The 27,392-nt window shown below is 40.6% G+C and overlaps 1 protein-coding gene and 1 long non-coding RNA gene across 4 annotated transcripts in view; both read right to left on the bottom strand.

The window, feature by feature from the left end:
• The window catches only part of ANXA2 (annexin A2), a 62,578-nt gene that overhangs the window by 16,003 nt on the left and 19,183 nt on the right, over window positions 1–27,392 (bottom strand). The window contains exons 13-15 of one of the 3 annotated variants that reach the window (XM_080350918.1): window positions 27,092–27,347; window positions 4,643–4,702; window positions 601–700 (exon numbers count right to left, since the gene is read on the bottom strand). In XM_080350918.1, coding sequence (XP_080207044.1) covers window positions 601–700; window positions 4,643–4,702; window positions 27,092–27,347 — 416 coding nt within the window. Of the gene's footprint in view, window positions 1–600; window positions 701–4,642; window positions 4,703–9,417; window positions 9,446–12,759; window positions 12,817–27,091; window positions 27,348–27,392 lie in introns of those variants that run through there. The other 2 variants (XM_080350917.1, XM_080350916.1) reach the window with 2 other exon arrangements.
• Window positions 18,527–21,909, bottom strand: LOC308044514. Its single transcript, XR_013922619.1, has 4 exons — window positions 21,811–21,909; window positions 21,426–21,527; window positions 20,771–20,914; window positions 18,527–18,886 (listed from the first exon to the last, which is right to left on the bottom strand). It is a non-coding gene; the product is annotated as an uncharacterized lncRNA (long non-coding RNA).

The following is a 27,392-nucleotide window of genomic DNA, read 5'->3' on the forward strand; positions in this document are numbered from 1 at the left end:
TCTGTCCCCTGCTCCTCAGTGGAAGTGGTAAATCCTGGCACTGACAGAAGGGGATGGAAGCCTACCTGAGAGCCTCACTCAGAGGACTCGTACATTGCCCTGACTCCGAAATACTGCAACATTATTACAGAAACTATATTCTGTTGTTTCTAGGACCTTCTTGACCCCAAATTTTTCAAGTCATCCCTATACATTTGTCTGAAGAGCTGAAAAATAAATGTCCAATCCAAGAATCCAGTAGAAATCCATGATTCAGAGCTTCATCCCAAATCACTGCCATGGAAGCTGATGCTTCATTTGCAGTGGCAGAAAAGTAGTAGAATTTGAAGTACTGATGAGTCAAGAGAAAAAGAGAGGACATTTTCAGTGATAACCTCAACAACTCTTGGTTACAACTTCAAAAGCACATTCTAAAGCACGTATTTACAGAGTTCAAAACCTAACTTGGTGAGGTCTGAGAAATCTAACACCTCCTAAAACAGGAATCCTAGAGTAAGGCTATTTAAACACTGGTCTTGAGACACAGTTCCCTTTAAATTTTTTTCATGCCAGCATTCTATCTTGCAAGTAGAAGAAATAGCCACAGCTCATGTTCCTCACCTTTGGTCTTGATGGCTGTTTCCAGAGCTGCAGCATCCCGGTCGGCATCAAAATTTGAGTAGGCCTTAACTGTGGCATATGCACTTGGTGGGAGAGAATGCTAGAACAAAAAGAAGAGAAACAACCTCCAAGTTAAATCACGTAATCCTTTCCTTGCTGCAGTTAATAAAATACATGCCTCTTGGCTAGCTGGTATGTAGACAAATCTTCAAATATAACAACTGCCATCAGAGTATATGTGAAAATGGAATTCTGCCCACAGACTCTGTTCTCCCAATGTGTATTATCCAGAAATCCACTCACAGAAATGCTTTTTATAACAAAGAATATATACAGATAGGTATTATGTATTATTGCAACAAAAACCTAACATATTACAAGTTTATTCACTAAATGTCAGTTTTCTCCAATCTGGATTTTTCCAGCTAGATCTGAAGGAAATTACCTAAAGAAAGCTAATTCAGAATTACTCACAATCTCCTTCTGAAACTCTATGCCTGCAAATAGTTGGTTTCAGCAACATGAGGCTAACAAAAAAAAATGACATTTCAGATTACCTCTGCTAAGAGGACTTGCAGGTAAACTCACTTAATAAACAGTTGCAACATTTTGAAAGTTATCAGATTTTATCAGCTATTCATTATTGTCCTCTCCTGAGGATTATAGTTTAAAAAAAAAAGGTCAACAGAATAGAGATTCAACTCTTCTCGGCTGCTTCAGTGCTAGCTAACTTTTAGCTTATATGACCTCCCATGGGCAGGTTAAATTAAACCACCGATCTTCATACAAACAGCTGAGAAATATTTACAAATCCCACTCAGCTGAGTTCAATTTAAAGACCTAAAGCTCTGGCAGAAAGGTCCAGTGACTAACACCTGAAATTGCCATAGCTGTTTCCTAAGTGAATGAATGACTAAGCTTTCTCAGTAAAGATTCCCAGAAATGTTTGTTTCAGTCTCCTACTCCAACAGAGAACCATATTCATAAACAGGACTAAGGTATCTTAATATGCCTGGAGGATCTTGTTACATGCAAATTGTTAAAAGGAGGACAAATTGTAACTAAAAAATTCCAGTTTTTTTTATTGCATTTGACTGTCCTGTAGAGGTCACACTGTCCTGATCGGATTGCTCTGACAGCAACCACTGTGCCTTCTTGAGACAGTCTGTGTTATGCTGTGGAGACGGGAAGTCAAAAGAGCACCAATAAACCAAACCATTCTTTCTTTCGTCTCTTACCATCAGCTCCAATATAGCAAAGTGGCCCCAGTCTGGCCCACAGCCATACCACAAAACACAGCCTTTCCTGTTAGCAGATCAAATTGCTAACAGAAACAGTAAATGGAGATGTGCAATGCAGCCTCACAAAAATCTGTGTGCCTGAAAGATTCCTAAACCAAAGCTCATGAGTATACACAATCACATGGCACTTCTATCTAACTAACTAGCACTGCTGGATCATCTGAAGCAGGTCATCTGGTGAGCTCAGCAGAGGTGGTACCTCTCCTTCCATCCAGCTCTAAGTATTTTTTGAGTCATTCGGACACAGTATTTTAATGTAAGATTATCATACACTGAGAAGATACATAGCATATTTGCAATATGGGAGCTGTCTTTTCCTTTGTCCCTCCACCCAAAGCATGTAACACGTTGGACTCAGATCCCCTGACGCTGGTCAAAAGACCCAGGAAGTGCCATGAATGTATGAATACCCAGGAGAGACAGAAACCACCTGCTGGCTACTCTACCAGTAAACAGGCCATCTTCAAATTCAGCAGCTACAAAGATTATGCTTTACTCAGGTAAACTGTCCTGAGTACCTGAGCAGATTAGACACAGGTCCTCTCAGTGTGAATATTCTGCCTGTGAAAAGCAGCCATTTGAATCCCAGATTATATGGTCTCAAATTATTCTGGTACTCTACTGTACCACAGTACTGGTACTGTATGTTTTCAGACAAGAGAGTTTTTCCAACTGACTTTCCATTTGGTTCAATACAAAATTTTCCTGGATGTGGCCATAAAAGTTCAGTGTAAGTGCACAAGGAGCCTGGGCCAGATTAACACAGAGAAAGAGGTTTTTTCCTCCCCATACAGCTAGTGTGCTTCAGAGGTCCTCCAACAGTTTTACCTCTTCGAAGTCTGATTAATTCAATCCTATTGGGAAGAGCAGAACATGAGGGAGAAGCATATACCACTAACATGAAAGCTGAAAACATGAGGGAGAAGCATATACCACTAACATGAAAGCTGAAAAGGCTTAATTTCTTCTAAAAAAAACCCTGGATCCTTTCAAGATATCTACATCACAGTATTCCCTGTCCTCAAGAAAAATCATCACTCATGTTTGAAAACTGACTAACTTGAAATCATGCAGCAAGTAACCTATAAAGCCTTGACTAAAATACAGGCTTCCAATTCCCAGTGCAAAGATGGAGCACACGATGAAGCTTAACAGCAAGATCTTTGCCACAGAATCCTTCTATGCTCTCTCACGGATAGACGCAGAAACTGCAAGCATAGATTAACTTCAGCTCAACTCCCTCATTTTCCTAAAGGAAGGAGAAAACACTACCAGGCTGAAGCAAGCAGACCAGTTAACAAAGGCAGTTTCTTCGTCTTAAAACAAATCAACCACTATACCATTGATGCAGAACACACAAATTCCTTGTTGCATGGGACAGGACTTGGGTTCAGCTGGACGATTCTGTATGCTCAAGGTTAAAAACTCTTTTTTGAGAAGAATGGGTGTTGAAATACTGTGTTTAACATCAGTTAACTTGCTGAATCACTGCTTAGGGGAACTGAGCAAATCCTCTGTGCAAAATAGCTACTCAATTCTGGCTTCCAACTTAGGTTCAACAGAACAAACCAGCTGCCTGATATTTCTTGCACTCTATGGCAGGATTTCTGATGAAAACGCTGGCATGGAACAGTAGTCAAATTTGACTTTTGCTACTACTCAGAAACATCATGGAAGAAACATTTCTACCCTTGATTACAGATTGCTCAAATATTATTCCAAAAGTAATTCACTGTTGAAACAAACATGGCCAAGGAATCTGAAGAGCTGACTGCTTTTGCAGTACAAAACCAGCTTTGCTACTTACCTACAGTGCACTAGCTCGTTCTTTGCAACAGCTCTTTCGCAAACGTCATGTGGTACAATTTATTTTGCAACGAGTAACAAAAATAGGCAAAAAGTTTGCTTGTACGTAGCTCAGATCTAGGGTTATCGGCTATAAAATCTAAAAGTATAGCAAGTTTATAAGCAACATAATTAAATGATGCAAGGGCAGGATTCACTTCTTCTTCAGTGACAATCACCGAAGCATAAATTCATGGCATGATATCCTGATGGTACACTGCTAACCTTACCATCTAATGTTGCAACATAAGAAATCAAAAAAAGAGAGTGTGGCTCTCTGGTATTTCAATAAAACTATCAAGCAAGCTTTTCAAAATAGGAAATGAGAACATACATTTGAGAAAATAAGTTTTTTCAAGAGATGGTTTGGTTTTGGTTACAACCATTACAGAAATAAGATCCCCAAAAATTTAATTCCCATTAAGTAATGTTCTCCATTTTTAAATGATGATAAAGGAAACAAGCAAGCAAGAAACGAGGAAAACTCAGAAGGTATGAGCAAAAGCAAACGTATTTCCACCTTATCATCCTTAACTCACTTGTTCCTTTGGAAGAGGGACCACAGATGCAAAGTAGACATTCAGTCTGTCCTGTGACCTCTTTCATATGGCCCAGCACATAAATACTGCTCATGCTGCTGGCCAGTTAGAACTGTAATTAAATCTCGTCACCTCATACAATTGTCCTATGGTTTACAGCTGCTTTGTGACTGAAAATTGATCACTGCTGGCTATGCTAGTCATTGATATTAGTCAATGTAAGTGTAAGTAGAAGAGACGTATGAAATCTTGGAAACTGTACAGCTCAGTACAATTGTTAGTAGAGGGTCCTGTATAAGAAACAAGATGAGGCATTTAAGTAAAACAACCTTTTTCTGTTCAGATAATATTACTTACATCTCCTTCAAGGCTGAGTTTGCTTAAAATTTCATGGACAGTAGACATCTTGAAAGAATGCTGGAGAAAAAGGAAAAAAAAGAATAAATCAAGTAGACCTAAATATATCTACAATTATATCAGTGTGTTACATAGTCCTGAAACACCGCAACACTGAAAGTGACACAGTTCAGCGAATCTGCTAATTCAAAGCAAGAAACCAGATTTAAGAGTTTCCAAGCCATACCACCATCAATAATGCAATAGTAAGAGGCCTTCATTCTATTGTACAATAAAGATTTACCTTCACTCCTTTAAAAAAAAACATTTCTTCAGCATTTTAAATACTTAAACTTGAGAATTGGAGAATCTCTAACTCAGAAATAGAATCAACTAAGCCTACAACTCAGTACCAGGAAACTTTGCAGAAACTTTATAGCCTGATCCAACTCAAAGCCAAAAACCAACAAGTAGCAGCATGTAAACCAGATCCTCAGTTCCTCAAGTACTCATAGAATACATTGAAACTATTTATATTAATGCAGACATTTTATAAAATCTTAATGCTGTTCAATGTTTAATCTTGGACACAGGCCACAAATATCTCTAACATTTTATGGATTTGCAGTGGCTCCCCAGTAATAAGAATCAAAAGCCAAGCTACAAACACCGGTTAGGAACGTGATTGCCAGATACTAGGTAACAAGGACTCTCTTAAACTGATAGCTCCAAAAGTAAGAGACGTTGAGGCAGTATAATCAATATAATTCCTCCAGTGCCAGAACCTGCAATGATCTTGCTAACATATATAAAGAAAAACAGGGAAAACCCCAACTCTGAGATAGGTTATACACATTGTAGAAATGAACACTGCTGTGATATGCTTATGTTACAATACCCTGCCTTTTTTGAACTCTGGTTTCTGATCAGGGAAGTTGGACAGAGCTGTACTACACTGTTTTACTGGAAGGGTCTCCCAACTAAGGAGGAAATTTTTTCCAAAGGTCAGAGGCAATGTTTAAGAGGCTTGATGCATTGCCAAAACTCTGCTCTCAAATTCCTCTACTGCAATCACAGAATCACAGACATTGTCTCTCCCATTACCTTCTAGTCATCTAGGTTGACACCTGCAGTAAAACATTATTTTGCCTGCTGAAATTAGAGCTTGTTTCTCAGGAACTATACAATCAAGCCGCAGAGATAGCATTATCAAACAGGGAAAATGAAAGGTGGGAGAGAAAGGACAGCAGCACCTCAAGACCAGTGACATTCTGCTGATAACTGAGCCTGGAACCAAAACTGCACTGTTTTCAGCTTCAGTGGGTGCCACTCCCTTCAGTTCCACACTGTCACTGGTGTCCCCAGTCCAGCTCCTAGATACCGTGTTCTCTGAGTCAACTCCCAGCTATTGCGCAGCCAGTCCTGGGTATGTCCTTTCAACTGGTTTACAGATTTGTTTTTTATCCTCTATCAGTCATTTTTTGATGGTATTAGATTCTTCTCAGGAACACAGCACTGGCCACTCAGGCAAATTTCCCAAACTCCCCTCCACTCCACGATCAATGTGAAACCAAGAGCTCAGAGAATGAGCATGAACTTTGAAATAGTCTTAATAAGGAAGATCTGGTTAAAACTCTAGAACAAGTGTTTATTTTTTTGTTATAGATCCTGTAAACCTCCTGTACATCAAGAGCAGACAAACCTTACTTTTAGCAGATATAGCAAGTGTTATGAGAATAAAATTCAGAAATACCAATTACATGGCTTCTGTAGCATAACTGTTGTAATTGCACCTTTCCTCACTTAGAATACAGAAAGAAAACATATCTTCTGAAGCAACACAGCTACAAGTAAAGCAACTTTACTTCAAGGAAAAACTAAGATCTCAGGGCAGGAAAAACAAGACAGAGAATGAAAATCACAGTCATGCATCAACTCATTGGAGAATAAATTTTTCTTAGAGCAAAAAATCCAACCCAGTCCTTTAAAGACAGGCTGCAGAAGGTGTAATAAGCTGCTGCCTGCTCTTGGCACTATTAACCATGCTGGTTAGAAGGGGATGATATATTACTGAGTTATACAATTCTTGATGTTTACTCTTAATAAAACGAAGTGCCTAACAATGAAACCTTTGTACTCTGACATTATCACAACCAATACCAAAGATGAGCAACCAAAGTCCTTCAGTCTTGCTTGTCACAAAGAACTAAAAACACCAGTGAAAGCTGAAGTAAAGCAATTTAAGCATAGTCTTTCACAACACAATGACTGAACAGCTTTTTGCAGGGCTCTTGTTTCTAAATCAATTAAAAACCACATTGAATCAGACTTCTTGGAACAAAAAACTTGAACAGAGTCCAGGAACAGAACTAACCCTCACGTAGAGCTGAAACTGGGAGGTTCATATCATCAGCACACAAAAATGCTACAGCCAACTGGCAAAAGAACAGAAAATGGGAGCTTTTTGCACTTTGAGTCTTTACAGAGAAAAATCTTCAGTAAGAGAACAGTCACATCTCTTGTCACACCCTGCTTTGTAAGGCACACATATTTAAGAACAGACTCTCACTGTTCTCTGATGGACTTATTTTATCTGATGTAGTTTTGACAAGTTCTGGGCAGGTTTGAACAAGTAAGTAGAAAACACTTGCACTAACTTGTTCTTCCTTATACTGGAAAAGAATCAAAGTCTACCTTCCAGCTGTAAACTAATACTTCAATACCTTAAGGCAAGTTTCTACAACCAGTTTTGCTCCTAAATTCACATTACGCAATCCTGAATCATAATGTTATTCTACTAAAAGAGACAGCATTTGTTTTCACCTCAACCTCCACAGTAATCACTGCTTTGTAAATCTGTTATGACATTGGGCCTAGTCTACATCCAGCACCTTATCCCTTCTGGTGACAGAAGAGTGTGTGTTTAAAAGCAGCCCCGCACCTTGATTCCCATGGGCAGGTCACGTATATCACAGCAGTGATCCATGGGGAAAAAAAAAAAGTGTCAGGTATGCACAAACAACTACATTGCTCAATCCGCAGAGTGAGCATTTTAAGAAGCACTTGGCGATGGAGGAGATTGAGCAGAGGGTGTTCCCAGACATCTGAGCCAAAGAAACGGCATCCCTGGAATGAGAGAATGGAAACTTTCACTCGGAGCAGATTTGTGTCAAGTCTTCAAAAACTAGGGCAAGGCCTGGCAACAAAGAAGATGAGGGAGAGCAAGGAAGATCTGCAGTATCTGTAGTTAAGGAAATAAGGACTCAAAATCATTCATTTATATACAGTGCTAACGCAAGTACAAATGAGCCAGGCTCTATCTCCCCAAATCACCTGATAAGGTTTAGCAGATCACTTAAAACCACTAATTGGAGAAAAAAATAGCTTTCAAGAAAAGGATTTCAAAACCCATTTAAGCATGCTACCACAACCATTCTCTTCCACAGACACTGCGAATAACCCAGGAAATGTTCCGCTTCAGGAAAACACTATACACATATAAAATTAAGTACTTTTATTTCTTCAAATACAAGTTATTCTAACTTCTGAGGCTTTACATGATTTTTTTTTAACCAGTGCAAACCATTCCATGCATAAGCTAATAGAAACTATACCCACTAGGGCTGCTTATCACAAGTAGCTCCACCAACAGAAGGCACATGTAAGGATGGAACAACACAAGGGCACAAAGGTTCCAAAAGATTCTTTCACTCTTGATCTAGATGTCGATGTCTGCACATCTCTGTGCAGATACAGCATTTGAATATGAACATTGAAACAACTAACACTAAACAGAATTAAAGCTGTCTTGTATAAGAACACAACTCACTTATGCATGACTATCCTGAAGTCACTTCACTTTTCTTCCAGTAATAGTACACGGCAACATTCCTTTGCCCTACCTCCTCTCTACGGGAGGAGGAAGTGGTGTCCAAGCTGACTCACAACCCAAAAGGCAGCAGCAAAATCTCAGCAATTTTACTCATGGCGGGGGCAGGGGGGGAGAACCGTGCCCAAGCCTGGCTCTGCGAGCAGGGAACCGCACAGGTCTCCCTGGCACGCCACAAGCGAGAGCAAAGGCAAAGCTTGGGAAGCACTGGCTACCCGGAACTCTCCCTGTACAAAGGCTTCTTTTCTGCCCACGCCAGCGGCTGCATCTGCAGCAGCGGGGGCAGCCGCAGCCACACCCTGGTGGAGAAGGGAAGGGGCCGCCGACTGTGGCCGAGCCCGGCGCGGAGGCTCGGGCGGGCTCAGGGCTCTGCCGCGCCCGCAGCAGCTCCAGCCCCGCTGCAGCCGATCGAACACCGCCCACAACAGCCCCGAGGATGCCCAGCGGACACAGCCCATGTCTTTGCCAAGCTCTGGGCGAGGAAGTGAGTTTACAGAATCATCGTTAACCCAGCGGAACCTTTGCGTATCCTAACGAGGAGAAGAAAAGAGCATTTGGGCAAGTTTGATGAAGTTTGGGACCGGTTCCTCTTTTCCGAGCGCTGCCGCCCCACCCATCACCGGTCCGGGGCACACGAAGCTCTTCGTGGGCAGCCTCGCCCTCGGAGGCCGTTTCAACGCGAAGGCAAGCACAGAAAACTAACGGGCGGGTAATGTCGAAGAAAGCGGAGCAAAGCGCAGGAGGGCGCACCCAGCCACCGCCCCGCGACCGCGCAGCGCCCGCTCCGCTCGGGAAGCGGCTACCGCGGCACGAACCCCGCCTGCACCCCGACCCGGCCCCGCGGGGCTGCCACCTCCTCCCGCTCCGTGCCGCGCTAGCGGGACCGGGGCGCCCGACGAGGGCTCACCTGGCCGGGCGGGCAGGGCGGCTCTGGCGACGGCTCTGGCGGCGGCTGGGACCGGTGGCGGCCCGGGCGGGGTTTTGTAGGGCCGGACGGGCACTCCCCGCCCCGGCGCCCCCCCCCGGTCCCCGCGGCGCGGCGCTGACTCACCCGGCCGCACCCGCCGCAGGAAGGGGAGAGGGACGGGGTAGGCAAGGGTAGGGCAGGCGAGGCCTCTCCCTCTGCATCCGTATCCCGCAGTGCCCTGTCCCCGTCCGCTCCTGAGGCTGCGGAGAAAGGCGCCGGGAGCAGCGCCCTGAGGTGCAGGGGTCGGCACTCAGTCCTTGCCTCTCAGCCCCGCTCCCCAGGGAACGCCGCGGCAGCTGCGGGGTGGCTGCCCAACCTTCCCGGTGCGAGCAGAGCAGCCCCCGCGGCGCTGCCTGCTGACCCTCGGGGAAGGCGGCCCTCGTACCTATACCCGTGCCCTCTGTCCTGCGCTACCGGGGCAGTAGGTTGACATTGCAGCCTGCGCTTTGGGTTCCCCAAAGCAGCGCGGTTGGGACAGTGCTCGGGGCTCTGAGGCAGGGCACAGCAGCTCATTCCCAGGCAGATGGGACAATCCCCATGCCCTGCCAAGCTGGGCACTTGCTGCCACCGATTCAGAAGGGCACCATCCTGCTCCGGGATCAGACACGGCAAAGCGACTTCCCTCCAGCTTGCGGCTACAGCCAAGCCTGCCTCGCACCGACAATATTTCATAATCAGCGCTCAGAGTTCAGTGTGTAAATCCTGGAGTATCTCGGCTATAAGAAGTCCTAATGACGTCTCCCACAAGCAATAAGGGCTACCGCACCAAGGCATGAGCTCTGCTCTGAGGCTCACTGAATCATGCTCAGATAATCTGAACCACCACACCGCACCCAGAATGGGGAGGGGAAATTAAAACTTCTGCCAGTCTGACCAGTGAAAAATAAGTTATGGAAGCCCAGATGTTACACGGGTAACAAAAGTTAAGTAGTATTTGCAAAATAAGATGTTATGTTAGATCACTTTAGATTACTGTTTCACCGCAACAGCATGGCCAATTTTGTGGTGATCAACCTCAGATACTTCAGAGAAAAGCAAGCACTTCTCATTCCCAACACATGCAGTTATTACTTTAAGTGTGGTTTTATTAATCCCCTGCAGGCAAATACCTTTAGGCAGTTCTTCTTTCATGAGTACGTAGTTTTGATTCTGCAAAGAGATATTTGCCTCTGCTATATGGATTTTTTGTAGGCATCAACATAGACATCTTCTGGCAGACAGAGTATTAAAAAGTTTTAGGCTTGGCCAGGTGCATAAATGCAATGGTGGCAAAAGCAGGCAAGCACAAAAGAGACATAAGAACATGGGCTGAGATACAAAAGTAATTGCTGGGATGAAACAAGATCAAGATACAAAAAGAGAGAAATACTAAGAAATACCGCACTAGACTTCAAACATCCCATGGAGGCAACAGAGTGAACGGGTGAATTGGTCATTGCAGAAGGTGAAAATAATGTTAGTAGCCCTTTTCTGAATAAACAGAAGTGACATGAAGGGGACAACCATAGGAAAAGGCGTATTATGGCACAGCATTCTGTCAGAGAACATCATCAATGCCAGTATTGCACTAATTTGACAAGTTAGCTTTCTTTTTGGCAAGGCCACTAGGGTTATTTCTCTGTGTATTAATGAACCTGTCTTTAAAAATTAATTCCCGTGTATCTCACTTCCACCAGTGCCTGTCACTAACAGTTAAGCAGACAATTTCCCCCTGCTTTTCAGGTTTCTTAGGAAAAAAAAAGAGTGGCTACTTGGAAAGGTGATTCACAGATCAAAAATACTTAGTCCTAAATGTAACAGCCATTCTGTACTGCAGTATTCATTAGGGGCTTTAAACAGGAATAAGCAGCAGAGCAGAAGCCAGACAGCCAATCTGCCTACTAATGGATGCACACTCCCTCAGGGACAGTTTTTTTTTTACCTCCATCTCTTGTCAAACATTCTTAAAGCAAAAGCAGAAAAGCATAACCACAACACCCTCAGCTGAAAAATGCATATGTAATGTATTGCAAACATGCAACATATATGTTGCATTCTTGTATAAAATCTGCTGAGTCATATATTAATTAATTAACTCAGAGATGAACACATTCATTCACTTATCTGAAGGTATATTTACCTCTCAGTCCTCTACTGCAGCCTGTTCCAATGACATGGCTACTCCTGTTTCCTTAGAAAATAGTTCTCTTTTTAATAACTCAGTACTTCCTTAACTTTGAAGTAGCTCATATACCACCATTTATTTTGGTTAACTAGGTCTTCATATGAACAGTTTGCAATAGGTTTGACATCAAGTGAACTGTTATCACCACATTAACTGCAGCATAAGAAGATTTTCCAGCAATTCCAACAGCTTCAGAAAGGGAACAGAGATGTTGTCTCCAATATCCAACTTAATCAGTTATTCAATCTCAGAATCATAACTTCACCTCAGTTTAAAACAGACAGCAGTCTCTCTGAACTTACCCAAGCTTCAGGGACTGCTGAAGTGATTTCAAAAGAAAAAAGACTGACGGGAGAAAAAAAAAAAGAGCAACCATATTCAGAGTAAAGAAGATACAAACATTATATTCAAACATATTATGAATTCTCTCACTTGCTCTCCCCTTATGTAGGTCAACTGACATCAAAGGCACTTCTACCAGCTGGGGAATCTAAGTATTATGAACAGCAGAAACACATTAACACTTTTGGCAGAACAACCAACCATCCCCTAATACCAAGGCCTGGTGATCCTGCCCATGGAAATACAATATAGTCTGCACATCCTTAAGCAAAAACTCCACAAAACCAGTGAGCTGAAGAAGGCAGCAGTCAGACCGTGCAAATAGGAAAGACTTTTGCTATCTGCCAAACAGGGAAAGGAAACTGATTCAATAGGAGCACAACAGCCAAGTGCCTGCATCACTTTTTAAAATGAGACGTAAGCTTGGGTTATTTCTGAAGATCTACCAAAAGCTTGGAGGGTTTGTGCAGCACCTATCACAAGAGGTTCTGGTGTGCAAACACTGCTCCTGAGCACTACCTTAAAGTAACAACTGTCAGCTTTAGGCTGGATAAAGGGCTGGGACAAGGACTGCGCTTACCACAAGCTCAGTGCCTCTCTGCGCCTGCTTCACAGATGATATACTGGAACAAACATGCTGCAACTAGTCTGCAAGTAAGGCAGTTCCAAGAAAGGTTTTCAATTTGTTTTCACATTGCTTAGTCCCCACACCGCCTTAAAACATCTGCATAGAAGGCCTATTTCAAATAACCAGTAACTAGTTGAGCTGTGATTACCTGTTTGGGATCTCCAGCTTCCTACATGCTGACCACAGAAATCAAAGAGAGAGTATTTCTGGTGACTGGAGCTCCGCAAAGTCCTGTGGATGGAAAAACAAATATAATTGTGCTAACTACTCATTCTTCCCTTCTGACAGCCAATTGTGACTATGGTTCATCCTATTATCTACAGACATTCTGCAGATCTATTTATTCCACCCTCTCAATGACATTACCATTGCTAACTCTCCCATTATTTTGTTACTGCTTAATATTTTTTGATACTAATTTTATCTTCCTCTTCCCTCTAACTCAATATACCGTTGTCTTCCACCTCACTAACACTTTTGATTTTTCTTGTCATCTTCTTCTTATGTTATACTACTAGAGGCTTGATGTGCTTAACCTGAATATTCAATTAAGCTCCTCTCTGACCCAAACAATAACATTAGTGCATATGGGGTCACTCCAGCTCTCAACAGATTTTTATCTCACTTCTGTCTCTGATTGTTTGGGTCCTGCATCTACACATATCTTGCTCACACTCTTTCAGCATACTGTCTACAAAGAATCAAAGATGCATTAACACTGGAGTTATGAAGGCCACAATTCTGTCAATACGTGTTGCCTACTTATTTTCTTCAATACACAAGAAACAAACAAACAAAAAGAAGGGATCAGGAGAAAGGACTTTCTGGTTTAGGTGTGGCTGAGCCTCTATGCACAGTGCTGCTTTCCTGAATGTGTTATGTTGCAACAGGATGGTATAAATTCCATTCTGGTTAACAAATGGATCAGGCAGATCTCTGGGTGTTATTTTTGCACCTTGATTAATTAACTAATTTGGGAACTGCCATGATACAAATACACATAGATTAGTTATTAGCAATTACAGTAATCACAGGTTACAGAGAAAGTTAGATAAAACTTTAAAGTTATGCTAGTTGGGTTCCCAGGATAACAGCCTGATGAGTTATTATGTCTATGGCTATAGAAGAAAGGAGGAAGGACTCCTGAAAGCACAGCCAGACTGCACTAGGAAAACTTTAAACACTGAAAGCATTTAACTTTTTTCTTTTTTTTTTTTTTTTTTTTGGAGGCGTGGAAGTGCAATGTTCTTCATTAACATCCATAATGATTTATTTTAAATCTTACAGAACTGTAATTCCAATGTATGTTTTTGAAAAACAGATTGAATACCAGAATATCAATGCCATCTAACACAATACCAGAGAACCAGACATCTTGTTGGGTGCTCCAACTAACAACCTAAGCCCTTGGATCAATTCTATTCTGTGCAATCTCATTCCTACACCACATGCACATTCCTGCACAAACGTTATTCTCCACTCAGAATTTCATTTACTTGAAATAATCCCTTTTAAAGAGCTAGATTTATCTCTGGAATGATCATGTGTGTTAGCCAGATGTCTAATATTTCATTACATGTGTATTTAACAAATGAAGCATTATAATAGGTAAGGTAGCTGGCATTTGCTAGTTCAGTCTGGGTGCAGAGAGACAGTATGCTTACCAACAGGACATCCACGTTAGAAACTGGACACCTGGACTGTATGCCTGGCAGTGCTATGGTTTGCTGTGTGATCTTGGATTGTTGCCTTCTCACTGATCAGGTCTTATCTTTTGATTGTTAACTCTTCCAGCCAAAAACAAAGTATTGCATCTGCTAAGGAAAACACTAACCAATATAAATTACTTCATCAACACACAAGAATAAATTAGATTCATCATATTGTTTCCACTTTATCTCCATCTGTATAAAGCCTACATTACATGAAAGCTGATGTAGCGTTGTTTAAAGGACATATTTTAGCAATCACTAACTGACAATGACGTGACAGGAGTTATGTTCTACAGTTACTTCCCATGCAGAATCTTGAAGTGCTTTACACACCACACTAGAACCTGACAGCAAATACTTTTCACAGCTAGTAAAACATCTGCCCCTCTCTCCCACCAGTTAGCTGCATCTTGCATGTGATTTCCAAAAGTCGCCTCTTATGCCTTAATACTGTTTCATCACTGTATTTGTCTTCAGCTACTTCTCAACTCTATATTTGCAAATTAATTTGTCTGCTGTTCAGTATCCCTCCTCTGACACTTTGATGCATGTCTGACCATAGCCTTCATTTGAACTCTAGTTTCTCTTCAAAGATTTTTATCAACACCAGTGCAAATAACACCACTATGCTCATCCTTTTATCTCATAGCCTCAGTGGATACTTTCACTCTAAGCTTACGGGCACGAGGAGCTTGCCCTCCACAAAGAACCAGATGCTTGGGTGACGGGATCGGAATCAAGACAAGGGAGTAACAAAGCAAAATATTAGCAAAGATTGTAGTTGCAGGACTTGGTCAGAAAGAAACTCCTTTATCTATGCACAAATCTAATACTAAAGAAAGCTGTCTCAGGCCACACACACAGCTTAATTAAAGTCACTATCAATTGCCAAAACCTATAAAGTTTGAGTCACTGTGATGGAATCCCATTAAACTGGCTGTCCGAATCATCTATGCTCTGTCCAGATGCTCAGAACGAAGCAAGATCCTTTGTTCCTCTTATCTAGCTGACACAGGTAACAACATGGGCCAGCAACTTCAAAGGTGCTATAAGCTTATTTCCTTCATGACTCAGTCCAGGCTACGGCATCTTCTTTCCTTCTGTTTGGTATGCTAACTAGAGTAAGTCAAAGATATACAGATATATTCAAATGATACAGAGATTCAGTGAGAAATATGCATTATGAACAAATGGTAACCCAGCAATTCAGATACTTTTCTGTTCTCTAATACACATGTAACTCCTCTGGCATACATTCATCATAACTACTAACAGTGCCTCGAGTTCGGTTCAATTTCTGAACTAAAACATGAATCACTAGCATGCTGGTTTTCCAGTGTGCCTCAAAAAAGTAATCATCTAGTATATGACTAGGAGTGGTTGCCTAGATACATAAACAGAAATGAAACACATTTGCCAAATGCCTTGTACTGGTATTGGCAGCATGAATAAGCTCAGGCTCTTTACACTGAATGAAACAGAGGCAGGATATACAAACAGTCACTATGTGTGTCACTATGTTTCACTGAACTTCCTCAGTCCCTTGGGGACTTCCTGATGCCCCGCTTGATAGCCAGCTGCCGTTTTATGGCAAGATCATGCAATCTGAGATAAAACAAGGTCTGTAAAGCATAGTCAAGCATTAAAGAAGGTGACATTACTTTCTGTTCTCGGGTTATAATGAATACCTTCAAGCACAGTTTAATCTGCTTAGGGTTGGAGAGTTGCAGTTCCATCTGAAACTAGATATCATGCTGTCTTTGGTCCTATATATGCTAACAGGTTAAAAAGACACATCTCAAAACTACTGTGATGCATTCGGATTTCCCAGAAACATCAGCAAGATGCTGCTATCATAAACAGACTACCAGTATACATTACAGCATTAAGAGAGATTTTGAACCCATTTAGATGACACAGCACTTAAAACGATCACAGCTGTCAGCTCTACAATGACGTTGCCCAGACTGCCACCACACTGGAAAACACTGTAGGAAACGTTACCAGTGCACGTAGGATTCCCCTGACATCATCCAGAGCAGACCAGCAGAAATAATCACCACAGAGTTTGGTTTGTCTTGCCGAAGGGCAGAAACAGCTACAAAAGATGGAAGCTGCCAAACGTCCTCAGGGAATTTTTCCTAGGAATAGTGGTAAAAGGTTTCAAGCAAGAGCCAGTCTGTTCTGCTTCATTGTTTCCCATCATTATGTGCTTTTTCCACTTTAATGACTCAGAACACAAACAGTCCCATGGTTCAGATTAATCTCCCGGCCTCTGCCAGCGTATGGGGAGGCTGTCACACCTTAAATATGTCCCTAAGAATCCTGGGGAATAATTCTGCAAGTTTTGCAGAATCTAATAAAGCACCATCTAAACTTACTCTAAAAATCCTTAAACAACAGGTTTCTATGGCAAATCTGCAGGATGGTAACTGCATACTGAAAAAATATCTCCTTTTTGTTTAACAAACATCATGACACCTCTGAAATGGCCCATGAAAATGAAGTTAAAAATCACTTACAGATTAAAGTTCAGTGACAGGAATCCACATACTATTACACAGCTGGAACACAGCTGTAAAATTTCAATTAAAATCAATGATTCTGTGAAATAGCTGTGTAGGGGTTTTTTTGTGATGTTCTGTTTGTTTAAAAATACATCAACACTGTTTTAGTGCAAAATAACAAAAACCACAACATTTTAAGTAAGTTCTTACAAGATCTGAACTTCATTACCTAACTTGCTGGGGAACAAATAATGCCTTGCAACACAAAGGAATGTCACAAATTCTTGATTAAATATGACTGTCTACACTGCTGTCTTTTTTTGCCCTTTCAAGTAGCTTTAGACAAAATGTAAGGCAAAATAACTCGACTCCAAAAAAAAAGATGTTGATTGAGTGAAAGGGAATGGCTGTTACGAAGAGATTTGTTGCTGCCAGGCAGGCCAAGACTTGCTTTTCCAGGTCAGAAGCACACGTTTAAATTCTGAAACCTGAGATCTCTCCCTTTAACGAATCATAAAAACATATTAAAAGCCTTTTGTTTTCGCACAAAGGCTTACATATAATACTTAATGTTTTCATTAACGTTTGCATTCAAACAAGCCTTCAGTAAACATTTCTAGTTCAACTAGACAACTGTCCCTGCTGTGTCCTGTGTGCCTAGCAGCCAGTGCCCGCCCAGGGAACAGATCTTTAACCTTCTAAGGAGATTAAATGAATGGCTGTAGTGACAGCATGACTACAGGTAATTTTCAAAGAGGTCCTCAGCACTAAGCTTTATTTTCCTAATGGTACTGTCATCCAGAAAGCCATAATACAATAACAAGCAGCCATCTCAGTGTGTACAGAACATTTGAGTTCAAAACGGCAGAGGGAGTGGAAGCCTAGGCTGATCAACAAGAACAGACAGAGAGAGACAGACGGCTGTTGTCCTTCCGTGGACCAAGAGGCTGTACCAAACAAAGCCTTCAGGAGGGTTTTGCCAGTGCAGAACGCTAGAACCCAGAGTTTCTGCCACAGTCTGACATGCATATGCACACATAGAGTGGCATGAAACCACAGACATCTAAATCGGCATTTAAAAGCCAAAGAAATGTGTACAATATTTTACCTTCTGAGTTCGTCTGTTTGGGCTAGTAGAAAACCTATAAATGAAAGCTAACGCATTCTTTTGATAAATACGATATCATGTGAAATATCTTCCCTGGATAAGTCAGGAAACAAATTTATTTATTCATGTACCATGCACCTGCACACAGATTTACTGCTTGCTATGAAGGAAAAAAGCAGGCTTGTAGTGACAGGTCTATTGACCCACGTAGTTTCTTTTTCTCCAAAGATAATGGATAGTGTCAGTACAATATTGTCTCCAGGCTTCTTAACCTAAATGTGCTGCTTTTGGATTAAACAAGTCAGTCTAACCAATCCTGCTGTGCATTCTGCTTAGGTTACCCACCAAGAAGCCAACGAATTTCAACTGTTATGTGAATACCGCTTAATTTGGAAATGACAACAGATTTTTTTCCAAGTAGCACATGCAGCTATGCAGTAATTATGCCTCCTTTTCATTTTATTACTCTTGCTATTAACAAAGAATACCCAGAGAGCTGCATGTGACTACTGTGCTCCTCCTGTCAATCAAGGGAACAGAACCGCACAACTGCAGTACTGGATGCATTAACTACGTGGTTCTGAAATCAATGGGGTTTGACTGCTGAGGTAGCGTTTACCACGGCTACATGACCTGCTCAGCAGAAGGGATAAGAAGCAATGGGGTTCTGACAGCTACTTCCTTCCCTCTTTTTTAAGCTCAAATATAACCAGACTATTAAAATATTTGCTGAAGTGCTCTGTCTGCCAGGTAGTATAGCCCACAATAGACAGATCAATGAGTAACTTGTTTCAATTGCATTTTTATTGCATCCTTCCTGTTGGGTTTTTTTTTTTTTTTTTCCTTTTTATTGCTTGCGTAAAGATTTGGTAGGTGGAGCTTTTGAATGCAGTGAAACATCAATTGCAGCAGGCCTGGCACAGGATGGCACTCACACTGATCGCCGAACTATGGGATAAAGAAATCTTAAAGTCTGCATTATGGTAAGAGCCATGAACAGACCTGAAATATTTTCAAGCTTGCATCATTACTCCAAATCTGATTTCCAGTGACAAAATGAAGTTCTAAACAAAGCATCAATGAATAAAATGAGAATATTTTAAATGGTTTCTGAAAAATGCACTAGAAGCATTCATCTCAGAGATAATTTGGTTACACTGATTATTAACATGGATATTCACAAATTTATTTACAGAAAATCCGTATGTTCTTCTTTCTACACTAAGGAAGCCATCACCACTACCAGAAGGGAGAATTGACAGGAGAAGAGCCAGGGAATCTCAGTGAGACCAGCTATGCTGCATCATTCCTTTAAAACTATGGCATGAATGCACTACAGTAACGGCTGTGGTAGCAGTAAACCTTTGGAGAGGCAACATTAACAGCCACAGGCAAGACTTTGTTAGATGTGCTGGTTTGACTGAAAATGAGTTCATTTTCTTTCATGCAGTTAGAAACCTGTCTTTGTTGTAGCTAGCACGGTCATTACTTGGATTTAGTTTGAGAACAAGGAGACAAGACCCCAGGACAGAGTTGTCTGGGAGCCAAGGACGTTCTGAGCTCTGCCCACAGGTGTGAGTTGGGCAGCGAGGAGTCAAAGGTGCGGCAGCCCTTGACTGACATCCAGACTGATCAATAAGAATATTCCATGCCATTAGTGTCATGATTCATATTTAGGGAGAGTCAGGATCTTTGGGTTAGCTCTTTTTCAGAGCTGGGAGGAAGACCTGTTTGAGAGTTTCTTTAGTTTGGCCTTTTGCCATCCTGCTGTTTGCAGAGGCCTCTGGGCTATTTATTGAAATCTTTTAATCCCTAACAATAAAAAGAAAGACCAAGTTTCATCTGAAACACTTCATGCAAAACTACCATGATGTCTTGTGGAAGAATGAGGCTTTCATTGCTTTTTTAGTTTTTGCTCACTGGGAAGCATCCTACCCCACAGAAGAGATAAGTATGGATACTGAGGCATGCTCTGAAGTCTGCACAAGGGCTGATACTGTTTAATAATTATTACACTGAATTATTCTACTATATAGAAATTTGCAGTGTACTCTCACAGTTCCATAAGAACAACGACAAATTTCCCCTGCAAGGTATAGGATAATGGTGTCTCCTCAGTCTCACAGCTAGATGGGGACTGGCTTGCCTTCAAGACATAGCCGTAAGTAAGAGCAGCCTTGAGATTATCTACAGAAGATCCTCATAAGGCTCAGAATGGCTAGAATTAGCTTTTTGTCAATGACAGTCCTCCACCTACAAGCCAGATAGGGTGAAATTCAAATGCTCTGTGCTTAAACCGACTGTCACCTCACCATCAAAAATGTTTTCTGGCATTGAGAAGGAAATTTAAGATATATAATACAGCAATCTATCTTTGAAAACATTTTTTTAATGCAATAATTTTGGCATAGAATAATGGACTTGGAACTTGCTAACAAGATTTAAGAATCTTTGCAGAAAAATACAATTTAATAGCAACTGAAAAAAAAAAACCAAACATACTTTTAACACAGAGAAACATAACATCAAGCAATGATAGTGCTTCCTGGAAGGGCTGTGTCTGCACTTGTAAGAAAAGCTGCATTTTGTTAAAGAAAGCAGCAGCTTAGTTATGTAACTTCTCAGAGAAGCACCTGAGAAAGTTATACGTCCAGTCAGACTTAGACAGACTGAAAATGCTCCAATCCTTCTACTAGTAGAACTAAAAGCAGCTTTAATGGAGGTCAGCACTAACCAGGCTGAAATACCACATCTGGACTGATTTTTATATTCTTTTGGAGATAAGCTGCTATTTAAAATACAGGGCAAGCAAATCTGAGGTGAAAGAAGTACCTCTTCAAATGGTTCACTGGCTGCTACTGAACTTCACTGCATGGGGCCGGCCAGAGTCAGTACCTGTTGACAGCTCCCAGCTGCCAGCACAGGAATGGCTGCCTGGTGACCTGGTCCCAGTTCTCTGTGCTTCCAGCTGCCAGGCTACAGGAGAAGATAGAAAAACCACAGTAAATCTATTCCTAACATATTTTATATATATACAGTGCTTATTGTATTCCTAAAAGGTTTTGCAGTCGAACAGAGAAGATGAAGAGGTTTAGCCAGTCACATACAGGAATAAAAGCAGTTAGTAAGTGATTCATTAGTGCACAGTGCCAGTCAAGTCTGAAAATATTTATTACTGCAGAAATAAAGTTAGATTTCACAACCAATAACCCACGGCAATTATTCATGCTAATGTAAGGAACTGATGAAGTTCCATGGTTTTGCATGTATGCCAACCAATAATCTCAAATGCCAGGTAAGAATTCCCCCTCCAGTCCTCCGAAACTAATTCTAACTGCCTGAATGTGATACAAAGCTATCAATTTAATCTCTTAACACCAGTGAACGGAAACAGACTTAATATCAATGATCTTATACAGCATGGTTGCCCAGCGCAGGTATCACGCTGGATTACAAAGTTACTCATTAGGCAAAGTAACGAACTCACATTAGATTTTAGTCCATGACACTTCATAATCCTGCATTTTTATTCCACCAATCACAGCATGTTGAAAAGTAAAGCAATGTTTTCGGAAAGGGGGATATCCGTCTGCAAGATGATCAAGAGCATATTGTCTTAATGCTATATTATATTGTCTTAATGCCAGATTATATTGCTAAAAGGACAAGTTTTAGCCTGCATATAGTGTTAAGATGAGCACCTCTCTCCCCCCAGAATCTCACGGAGTAAGACCTTATCAGGATTGCAGACTACAAAGACAAATACATTAAGAATTTTACCCCTATTATTACTCCTGCTCAGACATTGGAAAAGGCTGTGATGTGAGCTAGAAGAAGGTAAAAATCATCAGTAGAAACAAACTACTGTTTACCTTTCATGTCCATGCAGATCTGAAGTGCATAAGACGCAAACCCAACCTATGTTTACATCCAGGTGCAATCCAAGTGATGTGGTTCTGTACCAATATTTCAAATCCCTCCTCTTGGGGAACATCTCCAAGATTCGTTTTCACACCCTCAGAGTCATGGAGAATCGCAATTTCCCATCTTCCATCAGAAAGCTTGTTGTGCTACAGCTTGTGTGTAAAAATTGCAGTTTGTGTATGAATTTTATGAATCTACATGCTGCATGGCCATGAGAAACAAACAGGCCACCGTTCTCTGTAGCATGCATTTTACAGAACTCATGACAGTCAAACACCACCACCAGCCTGCGACATGTGAACAAAACCAGAGTCTTTCAAACAACTAACTCATCTTAGAGCAAATGAACTTCAGTCCCATTTAATGCAAAAGAGATCAAATAAAACATAAGTTAATTAAAAAGCCATCTCGTGTTGTATATGAACTCCAGATTCCTCACCTATTCTAAACAGATAAGAAACCACAATGAGTATACTATCATTAGCAGTATACCAGCATAGTATAGTAGTATACTATTAAGAGAAAGACTTAGTATACTACTATAGAAAGAGAATTACTATTAAGAGAAAGTCTTTTAGGCATATAGTTATATGGGCAAATAGACCATGAACTTCTAACTGATAAGAAACTGCATTGGGGAACTAAATTCCACAGAAGTCTGGCAAAAGCTTTTATATATACAAACTGAAAACTGCTCTAAGCCCCCATATAAAGTTACTTATCTGGCAAAAATGACTCACAGCTAAAATATTCATATTATGAGAGGTCACTAAGTGCATTTAGGATCTCATATCAGGTCTACTTGCAGTTTGCAAACAGCTCTACCCCAGTTCAACTTGCCATTAACATATTAATGCAGATAAAAGTAGCAGTGGCCAAAAAAAGAATTAACTGAATAATACTTTAAATCTATCTAACAGTGGGGAAAAATATTCAGAAAACGCTTTATATTTCACAAAGAATATTTTTTAATAATCATTAATTGTTTAAGCCTGCTTTTAAATAAACCGTCTTCAGGATTGTGTAACATGTATACCCCAGTAAGCAATGTAAATACTTTATGTTTACTTTCATGACAATAAAATGTGTCATGTCAAGCCGTGGTGAGCAGAGGAATGCTTGATCAGATGTGTGTACTTGGCAACTTCCTTAGTCCAAATAAAAGACTCAGAAGAAAATTGTCATGGTGGTTGTTTTTTGTGTTAGCAGTTTAAGCGTACAAACAGCTCTCCAGAACATCATGCAAACAAAAATTGGTTCAGACATTTTGAAGCAGTTGTGTTCTCTAAAAGGCCAAAAAAGGAAAATAATTTATTTGACTTATTCTTGAAGCTTTCAAGAATTCATGAGCTCATCTAAAAACAATACTCTAAGCATAGGAAGATATAAGCACAAATCCAAAAAACACACAACAAAAGTAATGATGGAGAAGATAATTTTCAAGCTTCAATTTTGAGAATTGTTTCTGTTGAAATTCTATTTGATGAAATACTGAAAGTACGTACCACAGAACAGGTGTAATGCAGAGGAATCTTCCCACACAAGCAATCATGTTAGGTACAAACACATCAGAGAACACAATGCCTTTATATACTAACATTCAAAACAACTTTAATTTTTCCACACAACACATTCACTAGAAAACCGTATGTCACCACAGTGCTTGGCCTTTTCACAAACAGGAGGTATTCTCTTTTCCTACCTTCCCTCTGTCAGTTTAGCTCTACATTTCAAGCAAACTACTGATGTGCAGTGTAGTCCAGTTGGGTCTTTGGAACGATGACCAAGGTCTTGATCCCATCACGTGTTCCTCCAGGCTAACCTAAATACCTCAGGTAAGCACTACTGCATAACAATGTGAAATCTGAGATGAGATTTAGGCTGTAGCCGTTCACTAATACAATAAATAATTCCATAGTTATTTTTGAAGGCACATCAGAAATCTAACCATTTTCGGCAATTGTTTTGTGGAAACATAAAAATATCTATTTTATCTGTTAAGCCATAACTTGTAAGTTTCCTTGTGCAAATTTATGGTGCCTATTATTCAAATACGCACAGCTTTTGTTCCCCAAACCTCATTTCTTACAGCATCCTAAAATGTATTTTTCTAAGTAATTAAAAAACTGGTAGACACTGCATGTTAAAAGGATTAAGTAATTAAATCCAAGTTGCTCCCCTTATGCACAACACACAAAGTAAAATATAAGTTAAGAATATGTCAGAATAAAAAAAATTCTGTAAGAATTAAGCTGAAAAGTTATTTTTATTGCAGTTACATCGTATCAGATATTGCTGTCAACCACTGCTTCATTTTTCAAGCTGTAGTTTTGCTAAGAAAATCATGAGACCAACAGCAGATACTTTCGTCCCCTACCCTCGGCTGCAGTCACTTGCCTTTTCTTCCTCTGACTGAATCTGAGATTTTTCACATGCGAAGTGTCCACAGAGGTAAGAAACAATTAAAGGTTTATCGAATGCTTCAGCTGTGGAGCATTTCCCCTGCCAGCTTGTTCTGGCTCCTTTGAAGCTGCAATAAAGCCTCAGATTTTTTGTTTCATCTTGTCCTTCTCCAGGCCACACTTATCACAGCATGGTTCAGCTATTCCTACTTCGGTTGCATTTTGCTGTACTTCATTTTTCGCTTTTTGTTCATCATGCTTTGTTTGCAGTAATTCTTCTTCAGCTTCTTTGTAGCCACACCTTCATTTCTAACAGGCTTCGCCCGACTGCCTTTTGTTTCCATAGCTACTGGCTTTCCCTCACAGGGTGTGTCCCATTGCCCTTTCGCCCCAGTCATCTAGACACACATGGGGAGAGAGAGAGAAAAAAAAAAGAACTAGAATGTGAGTAATCTTAGGTCTGTACTAAGCACAGACACACACAGCTACCTTCAGGGAACTGCCTTTTACTTCTTGTCATTCCAACCAGACTCAGAGGCCACATCTGGACTGGGCAACAGGCACAGCTGGTCCTCCCATCACCAGTGGGGTCTGACCACTCCTGCCTCTGTCTCGCCCAGGGGCCTGGATTTCCTTCTGGCAGAACCCAAAGTGCAGGAGGGAATTAGGAAGAGATGAACAACTCCAGTTTGCCCTGATATGAAGTCACGGTGTGGCTAAAACATATAACTGGACCTAAAAAGCGTCCCACTGTGCACTAAGCTAGGCAGAGTTAGCATGTGGCCTTTACACAAATGAGTAAATCTATGCCGAAGAAAAATAACGCTTGAGAATTTGCTTACTTTTAAAGTCTTGTAGTAACTGTTCAAAACATTAGAACTGAAAGTGAAATCTTTGGGAAATTTCCAAGGCATAATATGCATTACTTATTCACCAGCACAAATTACAAAGATGATTAGATTATTTAAAAAATTTCCACAAGATTTCTGTAAAGATTTCTTTAGATGCAGACAATTTTTCTTCTCGAAAAGTTCTATTATGTTTTAAAAACAACAGCAACAAAACCAGATGCTAGTGACTTTTAGGCCATATAAATTTTTACTTATCCTAATGACATCTGAAAGGCAGATCATATTCAAATATCTAAACCATTTTTAGATTTAACTGCACTCTGAAGACATGCAGAATATATATGCCGTGTAAGGGTGTTAATTTTCAGTAGAAAAGAGTAAGCCATCCACACACAATTTTATGTTTGTCTGATACACAGAAATCGTGTTTTCTTAAATTAATGTACTCACATGCCTCTAGACAAAGTATATATGCATCTACACAAAACAACTGATTACTCTTATTTTAGAAACAGTATCACATACATATTGTTACAAACGTGTCACTGTATAGGGAAGAGCATACCAATAAGAATTTAAGTTTCTGTATGTCAGGGAAACCATGTGAATTACAACGGAAGTTTCCCCAAAGGTGAAGGAAGTCAGAGCAACAAGAAACAGGTGATCAATGGCATAGAGGGCCAAAAGGAAACCTTATTTATGCTGCAGAGAATCAGTGTTATCCTTACATGAGCTTCACTTCAAATTACAAACAACGAAGAACAAATCCAAGATGCTCCACCCTAGCCACTGAAATCAGGAATCAATATTAAGACAGGAAAGATTTCCAAGAGTGGCGTGAGGAGACTGAGGAAAGTACTTTAAAGAGTAACATCATTTGGTTTTCTGTTTCACCATACGATTATCCCACACCCAGTAATGTAAAAGCTCTGACAATTATTTTTTTTTATGTGTGGCTGATTTGCTTACAACCTTTCTTGTCTGCATCAAATTTCAGGTATCAAATATTACAGTCGAGTGTTCATTGCCAGTCTCACAGAGAAAGCATTAATCTGGATCCCTCTCCTCTACCTGGCTACTTATTTTCACTAAGCTGGTTAAAATTTAATACCTTACAGTTCAAGACATGTCAGTTTCTGCTAAAACAGCTCAACAAGGTTAAGACTTTGAGATCTGGGGGACAAATGAGAGGGACAAATGGAGATCAAGGTGGGATTGAAAGAAAAGGAAACCAGGATAGAAGGCCCTTCCTGAAATTGTTTGAAGAAAATTACATGAACAAAAAGCACCATCACAGAGGTAAAATTAGAAAATCCTTATAAATAGAAATATTGCATCTGTTTGAGCTGTACTGAAAGCCTATAAATTAAAAAGCTTTCAATTAAGACAAATGCTACATTCTTTTTGCTGTCCAGAAGTATTAGTAGCTCACATTAAAGATGTAAACCTTCATTTTGAAAAAATTTTGCCATCAAACAAGGGTGGGGAAGTGTATTTTGTTTAAAAAAAAAAAGCACTTAATGTATCCGAGAGAACTACAATAAGAGCTCAGTGGAATAGACCCTGACAGTAGAATTCACCTTACCTGATTTTACTTGTCTGTAGTTGTTGTAACCATCTTTACTCCTGTAGTTATCAGAGAGAAAAATGACAACTCTACAGCACAAGTTCTACAGTCTGCTTAAGAGGCCCATCCTGGTGAGGAGACGTATCTTACAAAATACTCCATTTCCCTCTGTTAACAGCACAAGGAGCTTAAACATTGTTTTTCTGTACTGTAATGTTTAAAGCTAGGAGAGATGAATCTTACCTGAAATATTTTTCAGGTAAAAGGCATTTCTGTTCTTGGTAGTGGATCTAGAACTCTAAAGGGTCTCTCTGACCCCCACAGATGACAGACTAGCTATATATCCAAGGGACTGAAATAGATTATTTCAAAACTGCTCATCTGCTTTTCCATCAAGCGTGATACTGACCTTCTGTTTCCACATGGCTTCCTTGGGTGCAGGTGGAAAGGTGCATGGAATTCTTCCAAGCCTCTTGTGATAAGGCAAGGGGACGCTGGGATCTAATGGCACCCAGGGGACTGAAAGAGTGGCAGGTATGGTAGGCAGATCACAGTGAGCTTTATGCAAGTTATAGGATGTTCTCGTCTTGCCAAGAGAACTCTTGTAGATTGCAACTGATGAATCTCCTGCAGCATGAGTCAATAAATAAGAGCCCTCCTGCAAGCTAAAAAGATAAAGTTCAAAATGAAAATTATTATTTAGATGGTTT

This window comes from Nesoenas mayeri (genome assembly GCF_963082525.1).
Source record: "Nesoenas mayeri genome assembly, chromosome: 11".
Classification (NCBI taxonomy): Eukaryota; Metazoa; Chordata; class Aves; order Columbiformes; family Columbidae; genus Nesoenas; species Nesoenas mayeri.